The 18,834-nt window shown below is 41.7% G+C and overlaps 1 protein-coding gene across 2 annotated transcripts in view; it reads left to right on the top strand.

Moving 5' to 3' along the window:
- Window positions 1–18,834, top strand: part of LOC126291552 (uncharacterized) — a 75,394-nt gene that overhangs the window by 51,451 nt on the left and 5,109 nt on the right. For both annotated transcript variants that reach the window (XM_049985062.1, XM_049985063.1), the window contains exon 7: window positions 11,056–11,210. In XM_049985062.1, coding sequence (XP_049841019.1) covers window positions 11,056–11,210 — 155 coding nt within the window. The remainder of the gene's footprint in view (window positions 1–11,055; window positions 11,211–18,834) is intronic.

Raw genomic sequence — 18,834 nt, forward strand, 5'->3', positions numbered from 1 at the left:
GATGGGATCACCCAAGGCAAGATACGGGCTGCAAATGGGGAAATCCATTGAGATAAGCGATTTTAACAAAGAGCAGATTATTATTACGCAGAGCCTCTGAACGAGTTTCTCGAAAATGGTGAAGCTGGTCAAATGTTCACATGATACTATCATGAGCATCTATGTAAAGAGGTAGGAGGCCAGTGAAACTACATCTAGGCACTTAATGGTTGGACGTCCACGACTCTCCGCAGAATGTGGAGTTCGGAGGCTTGTCTGCTCTGTTAATTAGGATAGATGATCTGTGGCATCTCTGCCGAAAGAGCACAATACTGGTGCATGCACAACTGTTTCTCAGAATACTGTTCACCATCATAGTTGAACATGGGGATCAACAGCGTACCATCCCCTAAGCGTTTACATGTTGACCCAGTTACATTGTCATTTATGATTGCAGTGGGCATGGGACCATCAGGATTTGACCATCAATTGATGTAAACATGTTGTCTCTTCAAGTGAATCACATTTGTGCTACACTACGTTGATGGTAGTCTCCAAAAACGGCGTCATTGAGGTGAAAAGCAGCTCAATATGTGCAGCACACTACATGGACACAGGCTGGTGGGAGCAGTATTATGCTATGAAACACATTTTTCTGTGCTTGCATGGGACCAGTGGTAGTAATCAGACATATTGACAGCTGCAAACCACCTGCATCCCTTCATGCTTGATGTCTTCACCGATGGTAATGTCGTCTTTCAGCAGTACAAATGTGTGCGTCTTATAGCCAGAACCGTGCTACAGCAGCTTGAGGAACATTATAGTTAACTCAGTGTGATGTCTCAGTGACCAAATTCACCTAAAGTAAATCGTGTGGAAACCAGCCATATTGCTGTCGGGTGTCGCCATCGAATTCGCAAATCAATGGACCATCATTTATGCGAATTACACTACCTATGCTTAGGCATCTAATGCAAAATACTTGCACAAACCTACCAACAAACTGTCGGATCCCTGATATGCAGAGTCAGTTATGTATTTCATTCCAAAGAGGGAAACACTTGCTGTTAAGTAGGTGGTCAAAATGTTTTGCCTCGTCAGTGTATAAGTTGTATGGACTGCATCAGATGTTGAATGATCACTGTCAAGGACACACATGTGCCACATACTCGTGCGAGACAATGTTATTGACACCTGACAGAGTTTGAAAGGCGCCTCAAGCACTTTGTAACACTTTCGCATCTATGCCTGACAACCAAAAACAATTTATGGACTCCTCAAAACATTCTACATCATCCCACACTACTGGTTGGAGATTAGCAGCTGTGGGACTAGGGCAGTATTGTTCCTTACTTTGGCTGGCATTAAGATCGCGACACAAACGGCACCGTTTGGAATAGTGCCATGAGTGGGGAGAATGGACTGCTGATGAATGGCATTGCATTGTGCTCAATGATGTGTCGCAGTTCTGCACTGCATTGTACTGCACTGGATTACCAGTGTCAGCATGGCAGCGACATTAACAGGTCTCATTCTTCCAGTGTTTCGAAGAGGAACAGCATTGTTAGTCTTTGACAGCACAATTGTTAGTCATGAGCATCCTGTGTCCTGATGTTGGCTCTGCCATTTTTCTACAGGACAATGATAGTCCGTTGTTGTTGTTGTTGTTGTTGTTGTTGTCGTCGTCTTCAGTCCTGACACTGGTTTGATGCAGCTTTCCATGCTACCCTGTCCTGTACAAGCTTCTTCATCTCCCAGTACTTACTACAACCTACATCCTTCTGAATCTGCTTAGTCTATTCATCTCTTGGTCTCCCTCTATGATTTTTACCCTCCACGCTCCCATCCAATGCTAAATTTGTGATCCCTTGATGCCCCAGAACATGCCCTACTAACCAGTCCCTTCTTTTTGTCAAGTTGTGCTACAAACTTCTCTTCTCCCCAATCCTATTCAATACTTCATCATTAGTTATGTGATCTACCCATCTAATCTTCAACATTCTTCTGTAGCACCACATTTCGAAAGCTTCTATTCTCTTCTTGTCCAAACTATTTATCGTCCATGTTTCACTTCCATACATGGCTACACTCCATACAAATACTTTGATAAATGACTTCCTGACACTTAAATCTATACTCAATGTTAACAAATTTCTCTTCTTCAGAAACGCTTTCCTTGCCATTGCCAGTCTATATTTTATATCTTCTCTACTTCGACTATCATCAGTTATTTTGCTCCCCAAATAGCAAAACTCCTTTGCTACTTTAAGTGTCTCATTTCTTAATCTAATTCCTTCAGCATCACCCACTTAATTCGACCACATTCCATTATCCTCGTTTTGCTTTTGTTGATGTTCATTATATATCCTCCTTTCAAGACACTGTCCATTCCGTTCAACTGCTCTTCCAAGTCCTTTGCTGTCTCTGACAGAATTACAATGTCATTGGCGAACCTCAAAGTTTTTATTTCTTCTCCATGGATTTTAATACCTACTCCAAATTTTTCTTTTGTTTCCTTTACTGCTTGCTCAATATACAGATTGAATAACATCGGGGAGAGGCTACAACCCTGTCTCACTCCCTTCCCAACCACTGCTTCCCTTTCATGCCCCTCGACTCTTAAAACTGCCATCTGGTTTCTGTACAAATTGTAAATAGCCTTTCACTCCCTGTATTTTACCCCTACCACCTTTAGAATTTGAAAGAGAGTATTCCAGTCAACACTGTCAAAAGCTTTCTCTAAGTCTACAAATGGTAGAAACGTAGGTTTGCCTTTCCTTAATCTTTTTTCTAAGGTAGGTCGTAGGGTCAGTATTGCCTCACGTGTTCCAATATTTCTACGGATTCCAAACTGATCTTCCCTGAGGTCGGCTTCCACCAGATTTTCCATTCGTCTGTAAAGAATTCGCATTAGTATTTTGCAGCTGCGGCTTATTAAACTGATAGTTCGGTAATTTTCACATCTGTCAACACCTACTTTCTTTGGGATTGGAATTATTATATTCTTTTTGAAGTCTGAGGGTATTTCGCCTGTCTCATACATCTTGCTTACCAGATGGTAGAGTTTTGTCAGGACTGGCTCTCCCAAGGCCGTCAGTAGTTCTAATGGAATGTTGTCTACTCCCGGGGCCTTGTCTCGACTCAGGTCTTTCAGTGATCTGTCAAACTCTTCAAGCAGTATTGTATCTCCCAATTAAACATCATCTACATCCTCTTTCATATCCATAATATTGTCCTCAAGTACATCGCCCTTGTATAGACCCTCTGTATACTCCTTCCACCTTTCTGCTTTCCCTTCTTTGCTTAGAACTGGGTTTCGATCTGAGCTCTTGATATTCATACAAGTGGTTCTCTTTTCTCCAAAGCTCTCTTTAATTTTCCTGTAGGCAGTATCTATCTTACCCCTAGTGAGATAGTCCATATGTGGCACATATCTGTATGAACTGTCCATATAATACTGAGGTACTCCCTTAGCCAGCAAGATCTCCTTATTTGTCCCCCAATAGAACGTGTGAGACCAGCTCAGCGGTAAACTCCATCTTCATTCCTGCATGTCAGGACAATTTATAACAGCTGTGAATCAGCTCACCTTACGAGGGGATCCAATTACTTCATGTCACTCCTCCTAACTGAATCTTAACATGCATCCAGGTGAGACGGGGTGCTACATCATACTGAGAAGTGGGCTCATACTGCAAGTTCTTTGTAAATTTGACTTAGTTTTGTAACCACTGAAGTAGTGTCATATATCCTCTACACTCGTATTTCTTGATTCCGTTTCCTCCTAACCTTTCTGGCTGGTTACTCGTTTTGGTTGTCATTGAATGTCAGTAATACTGCTCAATCACCAGCATTAAAGTATTTCATTTTCTTTTTGATGTTCTGCATTTTTGTTCCAGATTTCAATTTATTGCTAATACTTGCATTTCATGTGATTGGTAATTATAAATAAAAAGCATTATTCTTGTAAAACATACTTTTCAAATTTGTCATTTATTTTTTCCATTTGATAATCAATGTAGAATTCAAATAAAAGATTAAAAATCAGTAAGAATCAAACAGGCGACTGATTACAAGATTTGTCTACAGCTATATTCCACAATTGACATTATGATGTGTTTCAGGGGTATTTCTTTTACCAGTGTCTGTTCTCTCTTTTCTTTTTCTATTCACAAATAGAACATGGGAAAAATGATTTAGTCAAGCTTGTAGATCTGACTTTTCATGATTTGTAGGTGGGAGGAAAAACATTAACGTTCTTTTAAAATACCAACAGTAAACCTCTCTGAAATGGACAATGCTTCTTTTTTAGTGTCTGCTGCGGGAGTATGTTGAGTAATGCACTCGTGCAGAGTAAACAGTCCCATGATGAATGGCACCACATTTTTGTGATGTTGTCCACAGAACGAGATTTCGTGTAAAAATTGGTACCTCATGATGGCACCACAAGTAAAGACAGCTGGTGACAGACGCGTCAGTGAATCGGAGGCATCAGTGTAGACATTCCTCCATGTATTTTCTTGCACCGCTGCAGCCGGAGAGTTATTTATGTCCCAGCACTGTGGCGCTCGTCCAGTCTCTATGCAATCAGTGACCACTTGTAATCATTGCTTACAACAACAGCGATCTGGCTGTGTGTTAATAGAGCAGTTACTCAGAACTTTATATCAAGTTATAGACAATTGTACTATGGTGTGAACTATCATTCTGCAATGAACACAGTACTAATTGTTGTTTGTGAGAATAATAATGGTTTCCAAAAAGTATTTTCAATGCTAAATTTTTGATAAATGACTAATAATGTGTGTGTGTGTGTGTGTGTGTGTGTGTGTATGTGTGTGTGTGTGTGTGTGTGTGTGTGTGTGTGTGTGAGAGAGAGAGAGAGAGAGAGAGAGAGAGAGAGAGAGAGAGAGAGAGAGAGAGAGAGAGAGAGAGGGAGAGAGGGGGGGGCACAAACCTGCGAAGGTTCTTGTATCTGCTAGACGTCCTCTTCTGTTAATCCACCTGGTACGGGTATAGAGTCAGTCAAATAAATGTTTGGAAAGACATTCTTTCGTGGATGAGTCAAATTTCCGTAAGATTCCTTTAATGAATCTCAGCCTGGCATCTGCTTTTCCTAAAATTTCTTTTATGTGGTCATTCCTTTGAGGTCGCTTCAGATGGTAACTCCTAGGTATTTTATGGTAATTACTGTTCCAGCAATTTGTCACAAATAGTGTACTTATGGAATGGAACTCTAAGTTTAAAGAGCACCAGCTGACAGTAAGCAAGAGCAAAACTGTAGAAATGGTTATGAGCAGGGTATCTGCCCAGGGCAACCTGATTAGAGTTGGAGAGGAAATTGAATGTGTGAATGCTTTGTTATCTAGGAAGTAGAATAACAAGAAATTGAACTGCCAGACAAGAAATAGAAAACATAGTAAGAAAGGGCTCTAATTTTTTCAGCAAGTGCAGGACCTTGTATGGGACAAGGGAGTTCCTATGAGAACCAAACAGATCATTTTTAAAACATTATCTCCAACCGTTAGTGCCATACAGCTTGGAGTGCTATGTAAATAATTAACAAGGCAAGTTTGAGCAAGTCACAGCAACGCGAAATGAAGTTTCTGTGATCAACCTTACAAAAGATTAAATAAAATAAAATTAGGAATGAAAACATTAAAGGAGACACACAAGAGGATCTATCAGTGACTGAGGGACAGAGTACTGCAAACAACCCCCCACCCCCCGCCCTTTACACCACCACCACCACCACCACTTGTCTGGGCCTCAAGGATCTTTCATGAGTCCACCCTCTCCTTCCCCTCTTTTGGTGTCCTTCCTTACATTGGCCTGGCTATCCTCCTGGTTTCTGGTTTTCTTTCCAGGTTTTATTCCTCTTGATATTCTTTTTCACCTTTCCTTTTAAACGGCTTTGGTCCCCCTTTGAGGTTTGACCATCTCTTCTAAATTTTCTCTCTGTAATGTGGACAAACTGTGGAAGAGCTGCTGCTTCCATCTTTCCCTTGACCCCGTTGTCCTTGAATGCTATATAGCTGGCATGGTAGCCAGACTGTGCGGTGGTGTTTTTATGTACTCTCTTGGTTGAGCACCCGGACAATATAGGGATCACACTTCTGATATCTCCATGTGTATGCCTGGTAGCAGTTGCTTGTCATTCTGGTGCATCGGAACAACCGGCAATGGTTGCTGTGCCTGGTGACCCCTGTTGTGGCGGGGTGGCACCCATAGGGAGAACTGCTGATTGGAGTGAATGGTATCAGGGCAGACACTTTGCATATGTAACACATTAACTGGTTTTGTCTCTACTGCAGTCTGTTTTGTTGGCAGTGGCTCTTTCAGTGCTGCTTCTTATGCTCCTCCCTTCCCTGGCTATGTCCTGGGAGGAGAGCAGATCTCACTGGCTTGAAGTGCACCCCATTTCCACGTGGCCTGATGTGCAGCAGGACTGCTGGGGACACTTTCACTGCCCCGTGATGGAAACCATTGAAGACAAGTTTGGTGAAGTGGACTCTGAGTTAGATACGGTGGAGTTTGGTGTTGATCAAGCCTTTGCTCATCTTGACGACTGTGATGGTAAATTTACAATCCTCACACCAGTCACAAAGAGTAATCACAAGAAAACGCAAACACAGACTTGTAGTTCACAAAGATTTATTACTCATATCCGCAAAAACAGTTTTAAAAAATCTTTTACAAAACTGGCCTTCCAATAGCCACCAGTAACAAATATAATTAAAAACCTTATACAGTCTTTACAAGAGTATATGGAATGAAAAAAGTAAAGATCCTTCCATTTAACTAAATAACAAGTAGCCCCAGATAAATATAGATGACAAGCATAATTGCCCACAAATTTAACAGGAATTTACCGGGACCAAATACCCATTGGTAAAACAAGCAACAGTACGGAATATTAAATAACATTTTAAGTAAAAGAGAAAATTCCCCCATGGGAACTTTAGTACAGTGGAATTCCACCAGTTATATAGTGACTTATTACACTGAAGTCACTCATGAAATCCCTTTAAAGTTTAACAGTATTTAGGCAGAAAAGACAGTTATCTTAATAGTCAGTTTAAGTTTCACGCAACAGTGGGCACAACCCCAACGGATGACCACCCTAATACAAGAGTGAGTAAACTACTTAGGACAGGACGCATCTTGGCACAGCTCAAACATTTTAACGAGAAGAATCTCCAAATAATTACAAGAGAGAATTCTTAACTTCTGTCAACTACTGTGGCGGGCAGCGACTGACGGGATACAGCCAAGTAGTGCCGAGCGTTACCAAAATGTAGCTCGCCGAGCTAACTGTCAATCAAGGTGCCACCCCTTGTATTAGTCAATCTGGAGGTGATTGTGCCCGCTGCTCACAGTACACTTTAACATATGCCAACCCCTTTAAATTCAATACCCTTAACACATGCAAGACCTCAAACAAATAGCATGGAAACTTATTCACTTCTTACAGCTTGTAATTCTTTACTTTTACAGACAGGCGCCAATAACAAGCATAAAGTCTGGAGAAGGTAACGGCCTGCCTGACCAAGAGCATAAAACACCCATAATACAAGACACCAAAGTCACAGCCCCTTCAAACGGACACCACAGAATAAATCATAAATTACTCAAGTAAAATTAAAAGCACACTGTCTTTAACAGTAAACATGTCCTGTGCACTATCCTAGAATGACTCGTGCAGCCTTAGCACTACTCACGCTTAGTGCTCTCGTCACAATGAAATGGTACTTACTTCCTGGACATGCATCATACAATGGACAGACATCTGCGATGTAGATGAGCAATTATGCACATCTACCTGATGATTGTTCTTGATCAAGGGAATGACCTGCACATTTTTCCAAATGCTAGCTACTTTCCATTGCTCCAGCAACTATGTTAAATTACTGGCAGAAGGGGACTGAAGTCTCTCATAATCTCTGCATAACCCCACATGTCTCTCATCCGATCCAGTTGTCTTTCCTCTGCTGAGCAGATTTAGCTGATTTCCTATTCTGCAATTATTTACCTCAATATCTGACAAATTTCATATGGTACACCATCTGATAGCAGTCCTGTTAATAAGTGTTGATTTGGTACTCACTAATATACTTCCAAGAAGTCCAGAAATAATTAATACACTTTATAACCTTCAATCACGGCTTCATGATATTGTGTGAGAAAAGAGTGAATTGGGTTTTCCATGACAGATGTTTGCAGAATCCAGTTGAATGCAATGAACAACAGAAACAATTTCAGTTGAAATCAGCTTTTCAAGTACACGCTAACCTATTGTATTTCAAACAGAAACATGAAACGTACATTAAGAAGGTAAATTTTATGTTACTTAATTTGTAATTTGGAAGTCTGTATTGTGCTAATAAAAGAAAATTATTTTTGCTCACTTCTGTTTACTAAGATTTCTATCTTCACTGAAATTGCTTGCATACAGTGCATTATCTCTTGTTGTCAAGCACAATAAACGAGGTACTTCTCCAGCTTTTCTTCAGTTGTTGAATGTCATCAATCAAAAGAATGAATTTGTAGGAGTAAAACTGTCTTTCCACGTCGGAGGATGATGATGGTGAAAATTTTATGAGATGAAACATTGCTGGAAATGTTGTCCAGTGGACTGTCTTCTTCTCCTCCACTGATAATACAGCAATATTCACTACCTTGTGCTCAATATCACCTCTAATGTCTGACTTTGAATTTGGAATTTCAACAATTTCTAATGATTTCTGCGAAGGTAACGAGATGGACTATAATTCTTTAAAGTTGTTAGCAAGGAAGCTGAAGATGCTATGGTTGTATACCAGAGCATTATTGTTTTAAGTTCAGTAAAAGCCTTTTGTACTGGAACTGAAGATCCTTTTGAAAGTAATCATCAAGCATTGATTACATGGCTTGCAAAAGTTCATTATAAAAACCAACAGCTTTGATCCATGTATCCCACTTCATTTGGACAGTCATTTGGGACAACACTAAATTTAGCACTAGTGAAACATGATGGGATGGCTTTGAGATACATTCATGCTGTATGAAAGTACTTTATTTACTTCTATGGTAAGTCAGATGTGGATATTTTTCCAAGGGACTGGCCTCTTGAGAGAGTCTGGGGAAATATGAACAAGGGTAAAAAACCAATAATATATAATTTCATGCAGTATATGTAAAACATGTAATTATACAGAAATATAAAAAATATGTAACATTAGAATGAAATATGTCAGTGCTAACAACATAGTACGTAAACATTTACATTTTTCATATATGCAGGAATGAAGGAAAGGAACGTGTAATTCATAAAAATCTGGGCTTTACTAATGACCTTCTCACAGAAGTTAAACCATAATCTTTTTCTTTTATTTTAGGAAGAGTACTGTTCCCTCTGTACTAGTGATCTCGCTTTAAGCTCATGTAAATTCTCTCTAATTAATTTTGGGCTGCTTCATTCAACTGTGCAATAGCTGATTTCTTGCCCTGTCAGAGTGAGTACAGTGTTTCAAAAGTACTGAGACTTCATTGGAAGCAAAACCCTCTGCTACCTTACATATACCTCTTAAGACAATAAACGCACCAAGAGCGAATTATCTGAATGGTTCAGAAATTGGTAGATCTGATATACAAGTACAACCAAACAAACAATTACAATGACAGAAAAATTTCATGGCGTATTCAAGGGAGAGAGTTTCACAAATTGAGCAAGTCAGTAACACATTGGTCCACCTATGGTCCTTACACAAGCAGTTATCTGGTTTGGCATTGATTGGTAAAGTTGTTGGAAGTCTTCCTGAGGGACATTGTGGCAAATTCTGTCCAATTTGGTGTGTTAGATCATCAAATTTCTGAGCTGGTTGGATGGCCCTGCCCATAACGCCCCTGAAAGTTCTCTGTTTGGAAGAGATCCGGCAACCTTGCCATCCACGGTAGGGATTCACCAGCACAAAGACCAGCAGTAGAAACTCTTGCTTTGTGCATGCAAGTGGGCATTATCTTGCTGAACTGAAAGTCCAGATTGGCTTGCTGTGAAGAGCAACAAAAGAGTTAGTAGCATATTGTCAGTGTACTGCTGTGCTGTAAAGATGCTGCTGATGACAGAGGGATCCTGCTATGAAATGAAATGGCTCCCCAAACCATCTCTTGTGATTGTTGTGCTGTATGCGAGGTGAGTCAGGTTGGTATCCCACTGCTGTCTGGCATGTCTCCAGACACGTATTTGGCCTGGAATATTATAGACTGCAGTAGGATTGTCTTCAATGATGAGTCTTGCATCAAATTGATCCCCAGTGATCAACACAGACTTGTCTGGAGATGCCCCAGACAGCTGCCGTACGGATCAACAACCACGAGTGGTGATCTTGGATGCTATTTCTTTTCGTAGCAGGGCCCCTTTGGATGTCATCCATGGCACTGATACAACACAGCAGTATGTCGATGATAATCTGTGCCCCGCTTCGTTACCCTTCCCATCCTGGGCTTACATTTCGGTAAGGTAATGACCTCCCCCACATATGAAGAGCTTCTACTGGTTGTCTTCATGCTTGCCGATTAGCAGTTAAGAGCTTCAGGGGCATTATGGACATTGTTGTCCAACCAGCTTGGGATTTTGATGATCTAATGCACCAATTGGACAGAATTTGGCATGATAACCGTTAGGAGAACATCAAATTACTGTATCAATGCCAAGCCAAATACCTGTATGCATAAGGGCCAGAGGTGGACCAATGCATTACTGATTTGTTCAATTTGTGAAGCTCTTTCTCATGAATAAATTGTCAATTTTTTCTAAAACTGTAATAATTTATTTGTCTGTACATGTACATCAGATCTGCAGATTTTACCTATATGGATAATTCCTTCGTGGTCTCATTTTTTTCTCAGTGTATTTGCTGGTATGTTAGTTCACCATCATTTGGTATTCTCGAATTGAGATTGTATTGGGAGGGATTAGTTTCTTAATGTTGAGTGATTTTGTACATGCAGTGTAAAGTGAATTTTTAAAGTTATATTAAAATGTAACCTGTTTTCATGACAAGCTTTTGGTACTCTTAACATACAACTACTTTCCAGGTTAAGGAAAGCCAAGATAAAGTACTGGCAGAATATAAGATGGAAAGAAATTGGAAAGGCCTACGATGAAGGTATCACAGGAGAGTTCCTTGCAGTGATTTTCTACTCTCTAGTGCAACATAGGGTGCCAAAGCAATATTGGCACAAAGTTAAAGGTATTTTACGCTACTTCTACAACTTCATTCTTAACAGTCTAATAAAATAACTCTGTAGTAAATATATTGTATTTTCATTGCAGTGATTGAATGTACAGTTAGTGTTGTTATACATAAGTATGTACCATGAAATGGTTATCAGATTGTTCATGTATTCCACTCAGAGTTAAAAGACAGCTCCGATAAGCATAACTCATACCTTGTAGGAGCCCTCTTTCCATCCACAAGAATGACAGAAAATGCCAGGGATGGTTCTATTTGACTAAACTACACCAAATGTATCTGTATTGCGTTAATTATACCTGCACATGTTTCTTACAGTGTAACAAGTCATTCATAATATTTGTCACATTATGTGAATGTTAGCTAGATATATAACTGCCAACAGCAGTGAAAGAGAAAAAGGAAATCTCAGGAGAAGGCTAGTCCAGTAACCCTGAAGATGCCAGATCTCCCCATTACAGTCAAAGTATTAAAGAGGGGGGCAGCATTCACTTTTCATTGGAGGACTCTCTGTAAAACAGATGATAGGGTGTAGCAGAAAAAGGGTTAACTGCATCTAAAAGCAATTAAAAAAGGATGAAAGGGACTGACAAAGGCAGCTGGCAAAGGAGGTAGGTTTGAGGGTCCTTCAGATCCAGCATGTGGCAGGAGAGGTCCCAACTTAACTGCCCTGCCCCAAACCCAAAAGTAGCTTAAAACATTATATCTGAGAATGAAAACCACTTTTCTTGGAGAAAATTAAGAACCAGTTCAACTATCTGAAGTTTTTGCCAACATGAGAGGTAGAGAATCCAGATAGCCAAGCTTAGTGTGAAGAACTAGGAGGAGGGGGCATTCCACCAAGGAATGAGCTGCTGTCTGCAAGGCTCCATAACCACAAAATGTGGTTGATTCATTACATAAGTTAAAACTATGAACTAATCTGATATGATTAATGGAGAACGGTATAGGGTGGTGGATTCCTCCTGAGAGGAATGGTGCACCATGCGGCAGTAATCTCCTTGATAGTGTGTAGTGTATTAGAGCAGACAGTAGCCTAGTAAATGTTGTTAGAGCTCAGAGAGAGAAGAGGTGCAATTTGCACCCACAAATCTGCACTTCAAAATTATCAAAGTGAATGTTTGGTAAGTAACTGCTTCTCTAGCCAAACGGTCAGCCAGTTCGCTCTCAAGAATATCCACATGCCTTGCACTCTGAACCAGTGTTAATTGCTGTTGTTCTATCCCCACTGTGACTGACAGTGATAAACAACCAATGGAAAATCCAGGATGGAAAGTAACAATATTATGAGAAGGAAAGTGGCTACTCACCATATAGCGAAGATGCTGAGTCGCAGATAGACACAACAAAAAGACTTTCACAATTAAAACTTTCGGTCATTGGCCTTCATCAACAATACACTCACTCACTATAACACACATACACGCACGCGCGCACACACACACACACACACACACACACACACACACACACACTGCAACCAGCAGCACCAGTGCATCATGAGAGTGGCGCCATGGTGGGGGTAAGGAGGAGGCTGGGGCGGGAAGGGGAGGGATAGTATAGTGGGTGTTACGGACAGTGAAGTGCTGCAGGTTAGATGGAGGGCAGGGGGGAGGGGGGGGGAAATAGTGGAAAAGGAGAGAAATAAAAAGACTGTATGTGGTGGTGGAATGACGGCTGTGTAGTGCTGGAATGGGAACAGGAAAGGGGCTAGATGGATGAGGACAGTGACTAATGAAAGTTGTGGCCAGGAGGGTTACGGGAACATAGGATGTATTAAAGGGAAAGTTCCCACCTGTGCCGTTCAGAAAAGCTGGTGTTGGCGGGAAGGATCAATATGGCACAGGCTGTGAAGCAGTCATTGAAATAAGGATGTCATGTTTGGCAGCGTGTTCAGCAACAGGGTAGTGCACTTGCTACTTGGTCACAGTTCGTCAGTGGCCATTCATGTGGACAGACAGCTACTTCCCCCTCCCCCCCCCCCCCCCCCCCCCACCTCTCCTCTGCCCTCCGTCTAGCCTGCAGCACTTCACTGTCCACCACCTCCACCATACTATTCCTCCCCCTCCCCACTCCAACCTCCTCCTTACCCCCACCCACTCGCCACTCCCATGATGCACTGGTGCTGCTGGTCGCAGTGTAGTTGCAGTTGCCCGAGACAGCAGTCGTGTGTGTGTGTGTGTGTGTGTGTGTGTGTGTGTGTGTGTGTGTGTGTGTGTGTGTCTACTGTTGACGAAAGCGAATGGTCGAAAGCTGTAATTGGGATAGTCTTTTTGTTGTGCCTATCTGCTATATGGTGAGTAGCAACTGTCCTCCTCATAATATTGAGACAGTGATATACAGTGATCCTGATGCATGACCTGTCCTCGTAGCCCTTTCACACGTAATCAGGGCACGATTAACATAACAGTAAATGGAGTTGTAGTGGATGTTACTGTCATCTGCTCTGCGATGTGTGTCACTCTCCGAGAAACACAATTCAGATTACCATTCCCCCACCGAGATTAACAAATGTACTGATCCTGAGATAACATCTGCAGGGGTCTGTGGCTTACTTCGCACAGATGTCAGCGAGTTTATTCCCCTCCGTTCTGTTTTGGAAACAAAAGCAATTCAAGTGCGGATGAACCCAGTGGTCATCATATGTATGTTTATTTATCTCCAGGTTGAGAACTTACTTTGAGAAGATTACCTCAGTCCAACTCCCTTGCCTGCCTGCCTGCCTGCCTGCCTCTCCTCGTTTCCCTTACTTGGGCACTTCAGTGTGCACGATTGCCTGTGGGGATGTACAACATTGTTTGAGAGGAGCCTCCTGAATGACCAGCTTCTTACTGACCATGATAAAGTACTGGGAGGAAAAAAGTATGCCACACCATTTTATTGACAAGTGATGACAGGTAGGTCATCATTGTAGGACTATATAACAACAGATTCAGGCTTGCTTCTCAATAAAGGGTTTCCAGTCACATTAGTACACAGTTTACCCCCTCTGGTAGCAACCAGGCATGTACTCTTACATGCAAATGATAAGAAAGGTTGTTCCAAGAATCTCGTGCCTTTTTTTGCTGTTCAGATGTGGAGAAAGTGTAAGTTACTTGTTCAGTGTCCCACATGTGTTCAATTGGTTAGAGAGCTATTGATCTTGTTGGCTAGGGTAATTGTTTGACACCACAAAGAGCACTTTGCATCGCAGCAGCTATGATGAACATTTGTTGTACTTCTGAAAATGCACATTACGTTCTTGCTAAAGAAATGACAGTGGCGCCAAACAGTGCGTGCAATTTAGTGGGCACTTGTTGCTTTACCTTGCAGAAACACCAGAAGTGGCTGCAAGCTGCAACTTGTGTCCCCCCCATGTCAATCCTGGGATGGAACCCGTGTGTATGGAATAAGCATCGCACCAGGTGTGTACCATACATATGTGCATCCATCACTCATGTACAGGCAGAGCCTGCTCTCATCACTGATGAAAACAGAATGCCATTCCACTATCCAGTCAACTCTTTCATGACATCATTGTAACCACACTTGGTGGTGTGATGATGTAAGTGCTACCCTGGCCAGAGGCGCACATGATGTTAGTGCTGCAGCAAGCATATGGTTCCCAGTGTTCCCTCGTGACACAGCAGATGCCATATGTGGCTGGATTTTGGCCCTGAGTGTTCAGTCAGCCACTGCTGCTCATGTAATACAGTGGTCTTGATGTGTGCCTATACTATGCAGGCACCCGGTGTGTAGTATGTGGTTGTGGAAATGTTGGGAAGGCCACTGCTAAAAACAATGAAGTACCACTGATACATTTAGCCCAATATGTACAGCACTCTGTCAGTACATCTGTCAAGCTTCCCACAGGCCCACCGTATTCAAATGACAGAAGTCATTCAACAGAAATATGTACATGTTGGTCAGAAATGGTTGTAGGTTTTCAGCAATTTCTGTAAATCACTTCAGGTAACTGCCGGGATGGTTCCTTTGGAAGGGCACAGCCACTTTCCTTCTCCATCCTTCCCTAATTGGAGTCACTTGTGCTCCATCTGTAATTTCCTCATTGTCGACAGGACATTAAATACTAATCTCCTCCTCCTCAGTGACTACTCCTACCCTCTTCAGTGGAACCCATGGCCTCTTTTTAGGAATTGATCTTATGGTCACTCTCCCCATCTCATGACTTTGTTACTTTGATCACTACATGACATTTTTGTGCCAGTCATCATTTTCTGGTGATACTGTCACTTCCTTGTCACTGCTTGATGGATCAGTTACCACATTGGGGTCTTTGAAGAGTCATGTGGCAGTTGTATTGCATTGCTGTCACCTTTATCCCCTATCTCTGATTGCACTGACAGGGTTGTGGGAGACATTTCTGACTTGATCACTGTCTTCATTGGATCTGCTATTCCCCTTTCGACAGGCCCCTCTCCACTGCCAGTCAGTTGGAGTTGTGGTAGACCAAAAGGCATTGCAACAACTATACTTGTTTGTTGAATGGTCATGCGACATTTCGAGTGATACTCTTCACAGACCATCCTCACCACTTATCAGCAGTTCTCCACTAAGGCTTTCTATCTAACTAAATGCAGTAAGAAGGAATGCTGGGAGCACTACATCTCTTCCTTGGAATGTGTGCCTCTTCATTCCAAAGTTCCATAGCCCGTAGAGCTGCTTTTCTGGGTCTCCTCCTTCAGAGTGGCATTTGTATTGATGCATTGGTTCTTGCTGTACAGCTTTTGACCCTCTTGGCCACATCGTCAACGTCCACTTCTAACAGGCTATCTTTCAAATACGTAGAAGACAAGTTGAAGACATCTCCCTATCCTTAACACCACCCCTCCCATCTCCTCTGTCATGTCGACTTATATAATGATCCTATTAGTGACTGGGAACTGCTTCAGGGTGTTGACTCATCACACACAGTATGGCCCAAGCCCTTGATTAAATTCATAATCAGATGATCCAATGCAAGATTGGTACTCAGGGTCTTCATTTGGATAGAGGGCGTTTTGCCTTCATAGTGACGAGATAGTGTCTTCATCTCTGTTCTTAAACAGTAGAAAACCTCATGTCCGTTGACAGATAGCAACTGATGAGCCTCACTGTGTTGTGCCAGCTTTGTGGTAGGATGGTAGCCCAATGAATATGCTGGGTTCTCAAATTGAGACCTTTTTCAATTATCTCCCACGAAAATGCAAGTCTATCTCTCTCTCATATAATACACTTGTCAACTTGGAAGAACTTCTGGAACTCACTTTTCATTATGGGGTTCAGCTTCTTCAGTGATTCTTTTTGTCTCATCAGTGATGGCAAAACTATGTCCTTTCATGATTCTCTTTGGCAATGTCCAGCAAATACAGTGGCTGAGGCAGTGTAATGGTTTCCTTTTTTGCCAAAAAAAGATTATGAACAACTGTTGATGTGTAAGCGGGAGCATTATCGTGATGTAATTTTCACGAGTGGTTTTACCACAAGTCTGGTCATTTTTGTCAGATTGCCTCATGCAGATGGCACATAATCTCCAGATAATATTCCTTACTGACTTTTCAGCCATAAGACAGGAGCTTATGATGCACTATCCCCTTGTAATCGAAGAAAACAGTGAAAATAACCTTCACATGTGGTTGAACTTGTTGAACTTTCTTGGTTATCACTTGTAAGCTTTTGTCATCCTCTAGTAGATTTACTGAAAGCCACAGCCAACATTTTGAATGTGGTGCTGCACTTTATTCCATTTGTCAATCAAAATTTAATGCAAATTCTTTGAGCCATCTTCTTCAAAAGTAAGGGCATTCAAAAACACACACAACCTTTCTGACTGTCAACACATTGAAAATCGGGTATTTAAATCCCATGAAACAAAAAAAAAAATTCCCATTATTTTTTTATGACACCTATATTCTGAGACAGAACTCTACTTACTGGTTCCAAACCTTGTCATGATATGACAATGTTTGTGGGGCTTATGGCACAGTGGCTGTGAAATTATTGGATCCAGCCTATTATTGTGGAGTAAGAATGGCCACTGGCACCTCCCAGACTAGTCCTGTAAACAGTCTCCTTACTGAAATGGAGATCGTACTTCTTCATTTCCAACGGTACCAATTTCTGCTCGCTTACACAATCACTATCGGAAAATTTCCTAATCATCGGACTTACCAAACTATTTTTGCATCCAGTGACAGGGATTCAAAGTTGGAATGTACACCCCCCCCCCCTTTTCTCCTTTGTTGTTAATACCCCTGCAATGAATTAAGACCAATCTATTTTTGATGACCTGAAGTTTGTCACCCCCATGCCCCATTGATGTCTATTCTTCAGGGATAGCAGGATGCTATTGTCATTTCAATGCTCATAAGGCATGGATAGATTGGAATATGCTTTCACATCTCCTGCTGGTCAAGAACATTATTTGTTGCTGCAAGCGTGTAGCATTTTTTATTGTGGATGTGATAACCATTAACAGAGCCCTACATTTTATTAACCAGGCCTCCATAGACTGTGTTTTAATATGTAGTTCCTCAGTGAGTAGCCTCCAGCCTATCAATCGCTGTTAATGATTTTCTCTAAGTCTGTAGTTGGTACAACTGCTTCATTTGTCTTACACTGGTTCCCAAGTCATGTGGATGTCCTGGAGGATTAGCTGGCCGATCGTTTTACAGAGAAGCAATCACTCGTCCAACATCCACCGACAGATTTGTGGGTGCAAAGAGCAGCTCTCCTCAGCCAGCAATGGTACAATGTCTAGTGGGCTACTCCCTGCTTTAATAAACTCGGCACTATCAGGAGACCACAGCCTCACGGTGCTCCTTCCATTCCTCCCAGGAGGAATCCACTATTATATGCCACTTGTGCATTGGTCACACCGGATTAACTCGTAGCTTTATCTTATGTAAGGACTTACCCCCGCTTTGTGGTTATGGAGCCTTGCAGAGAGTAACTCGCATAATAGTGGAATGCCCACTCCATCTGGCTCTCCACATGAATTGTGAGCATCTGGGTTATCTACCTTTTTCCAGACAACTCAGACAGTTGATCTGATTCTTTGTTTTCTCCAAGAAGGGATTTTCAGTGTCAGATATGTCATTTTATACCACTTTCAACATGGGGCTGACTGGTTAAGATTGGGTTGTCTTTTGCCACATGCTGGGTCTGAATGACTCTCGACGCTACCTCCTCTCTCAGCTGCCTTTGTCATACCTTTTTTACACTGTTCTAATTGCTTTAGGTACAGTCAGCCCCTTTTTCTACTGCAGCCTATTATCTGTTTCAGAGATTACCCTGTGATGAATAATGGGTGCTGTTCCACCTCTTAAATGCTTTCAGTATAATGGATCAAGCAGCTGTCATTGCATGAATAATTCCCACAAGCTCCTGGCCTGACCCACCTACTGACAAGGTTATTTCTCTTGCCTTATCTTATTATTGTTGCCTTATCTTATTATTGTTAGGCTTCTCACTTCTACTGTTACATATGTCCTGTCCACATGGCATTCTTTACCTTGCAACAGTCTTACCCCTTAACCCTTTAAATGTGGTGGACGAGTTAACACATCATGCTCTGTCACTTCCCAGATGCTAAGGAAGTCTTTAAATGTGGCCCCTGGGATATCTGGAAGTGTTACTGATG

This window comes from Schistocerca gregaria, chromosome 9, assembly GCF_023897955.1.
Source record: "Schistocerca gregaria isolate iqSchGreg1 chromosome 9, iqSchGreg1.2, whole genome shotgun sequence".
Taxonomy (NCBI): Eukaryota; Metazoa; Arthropoda; class Insecta; order Orthoptera; family Acrididae; genus Schistocerca; species Schistocerca gregaria.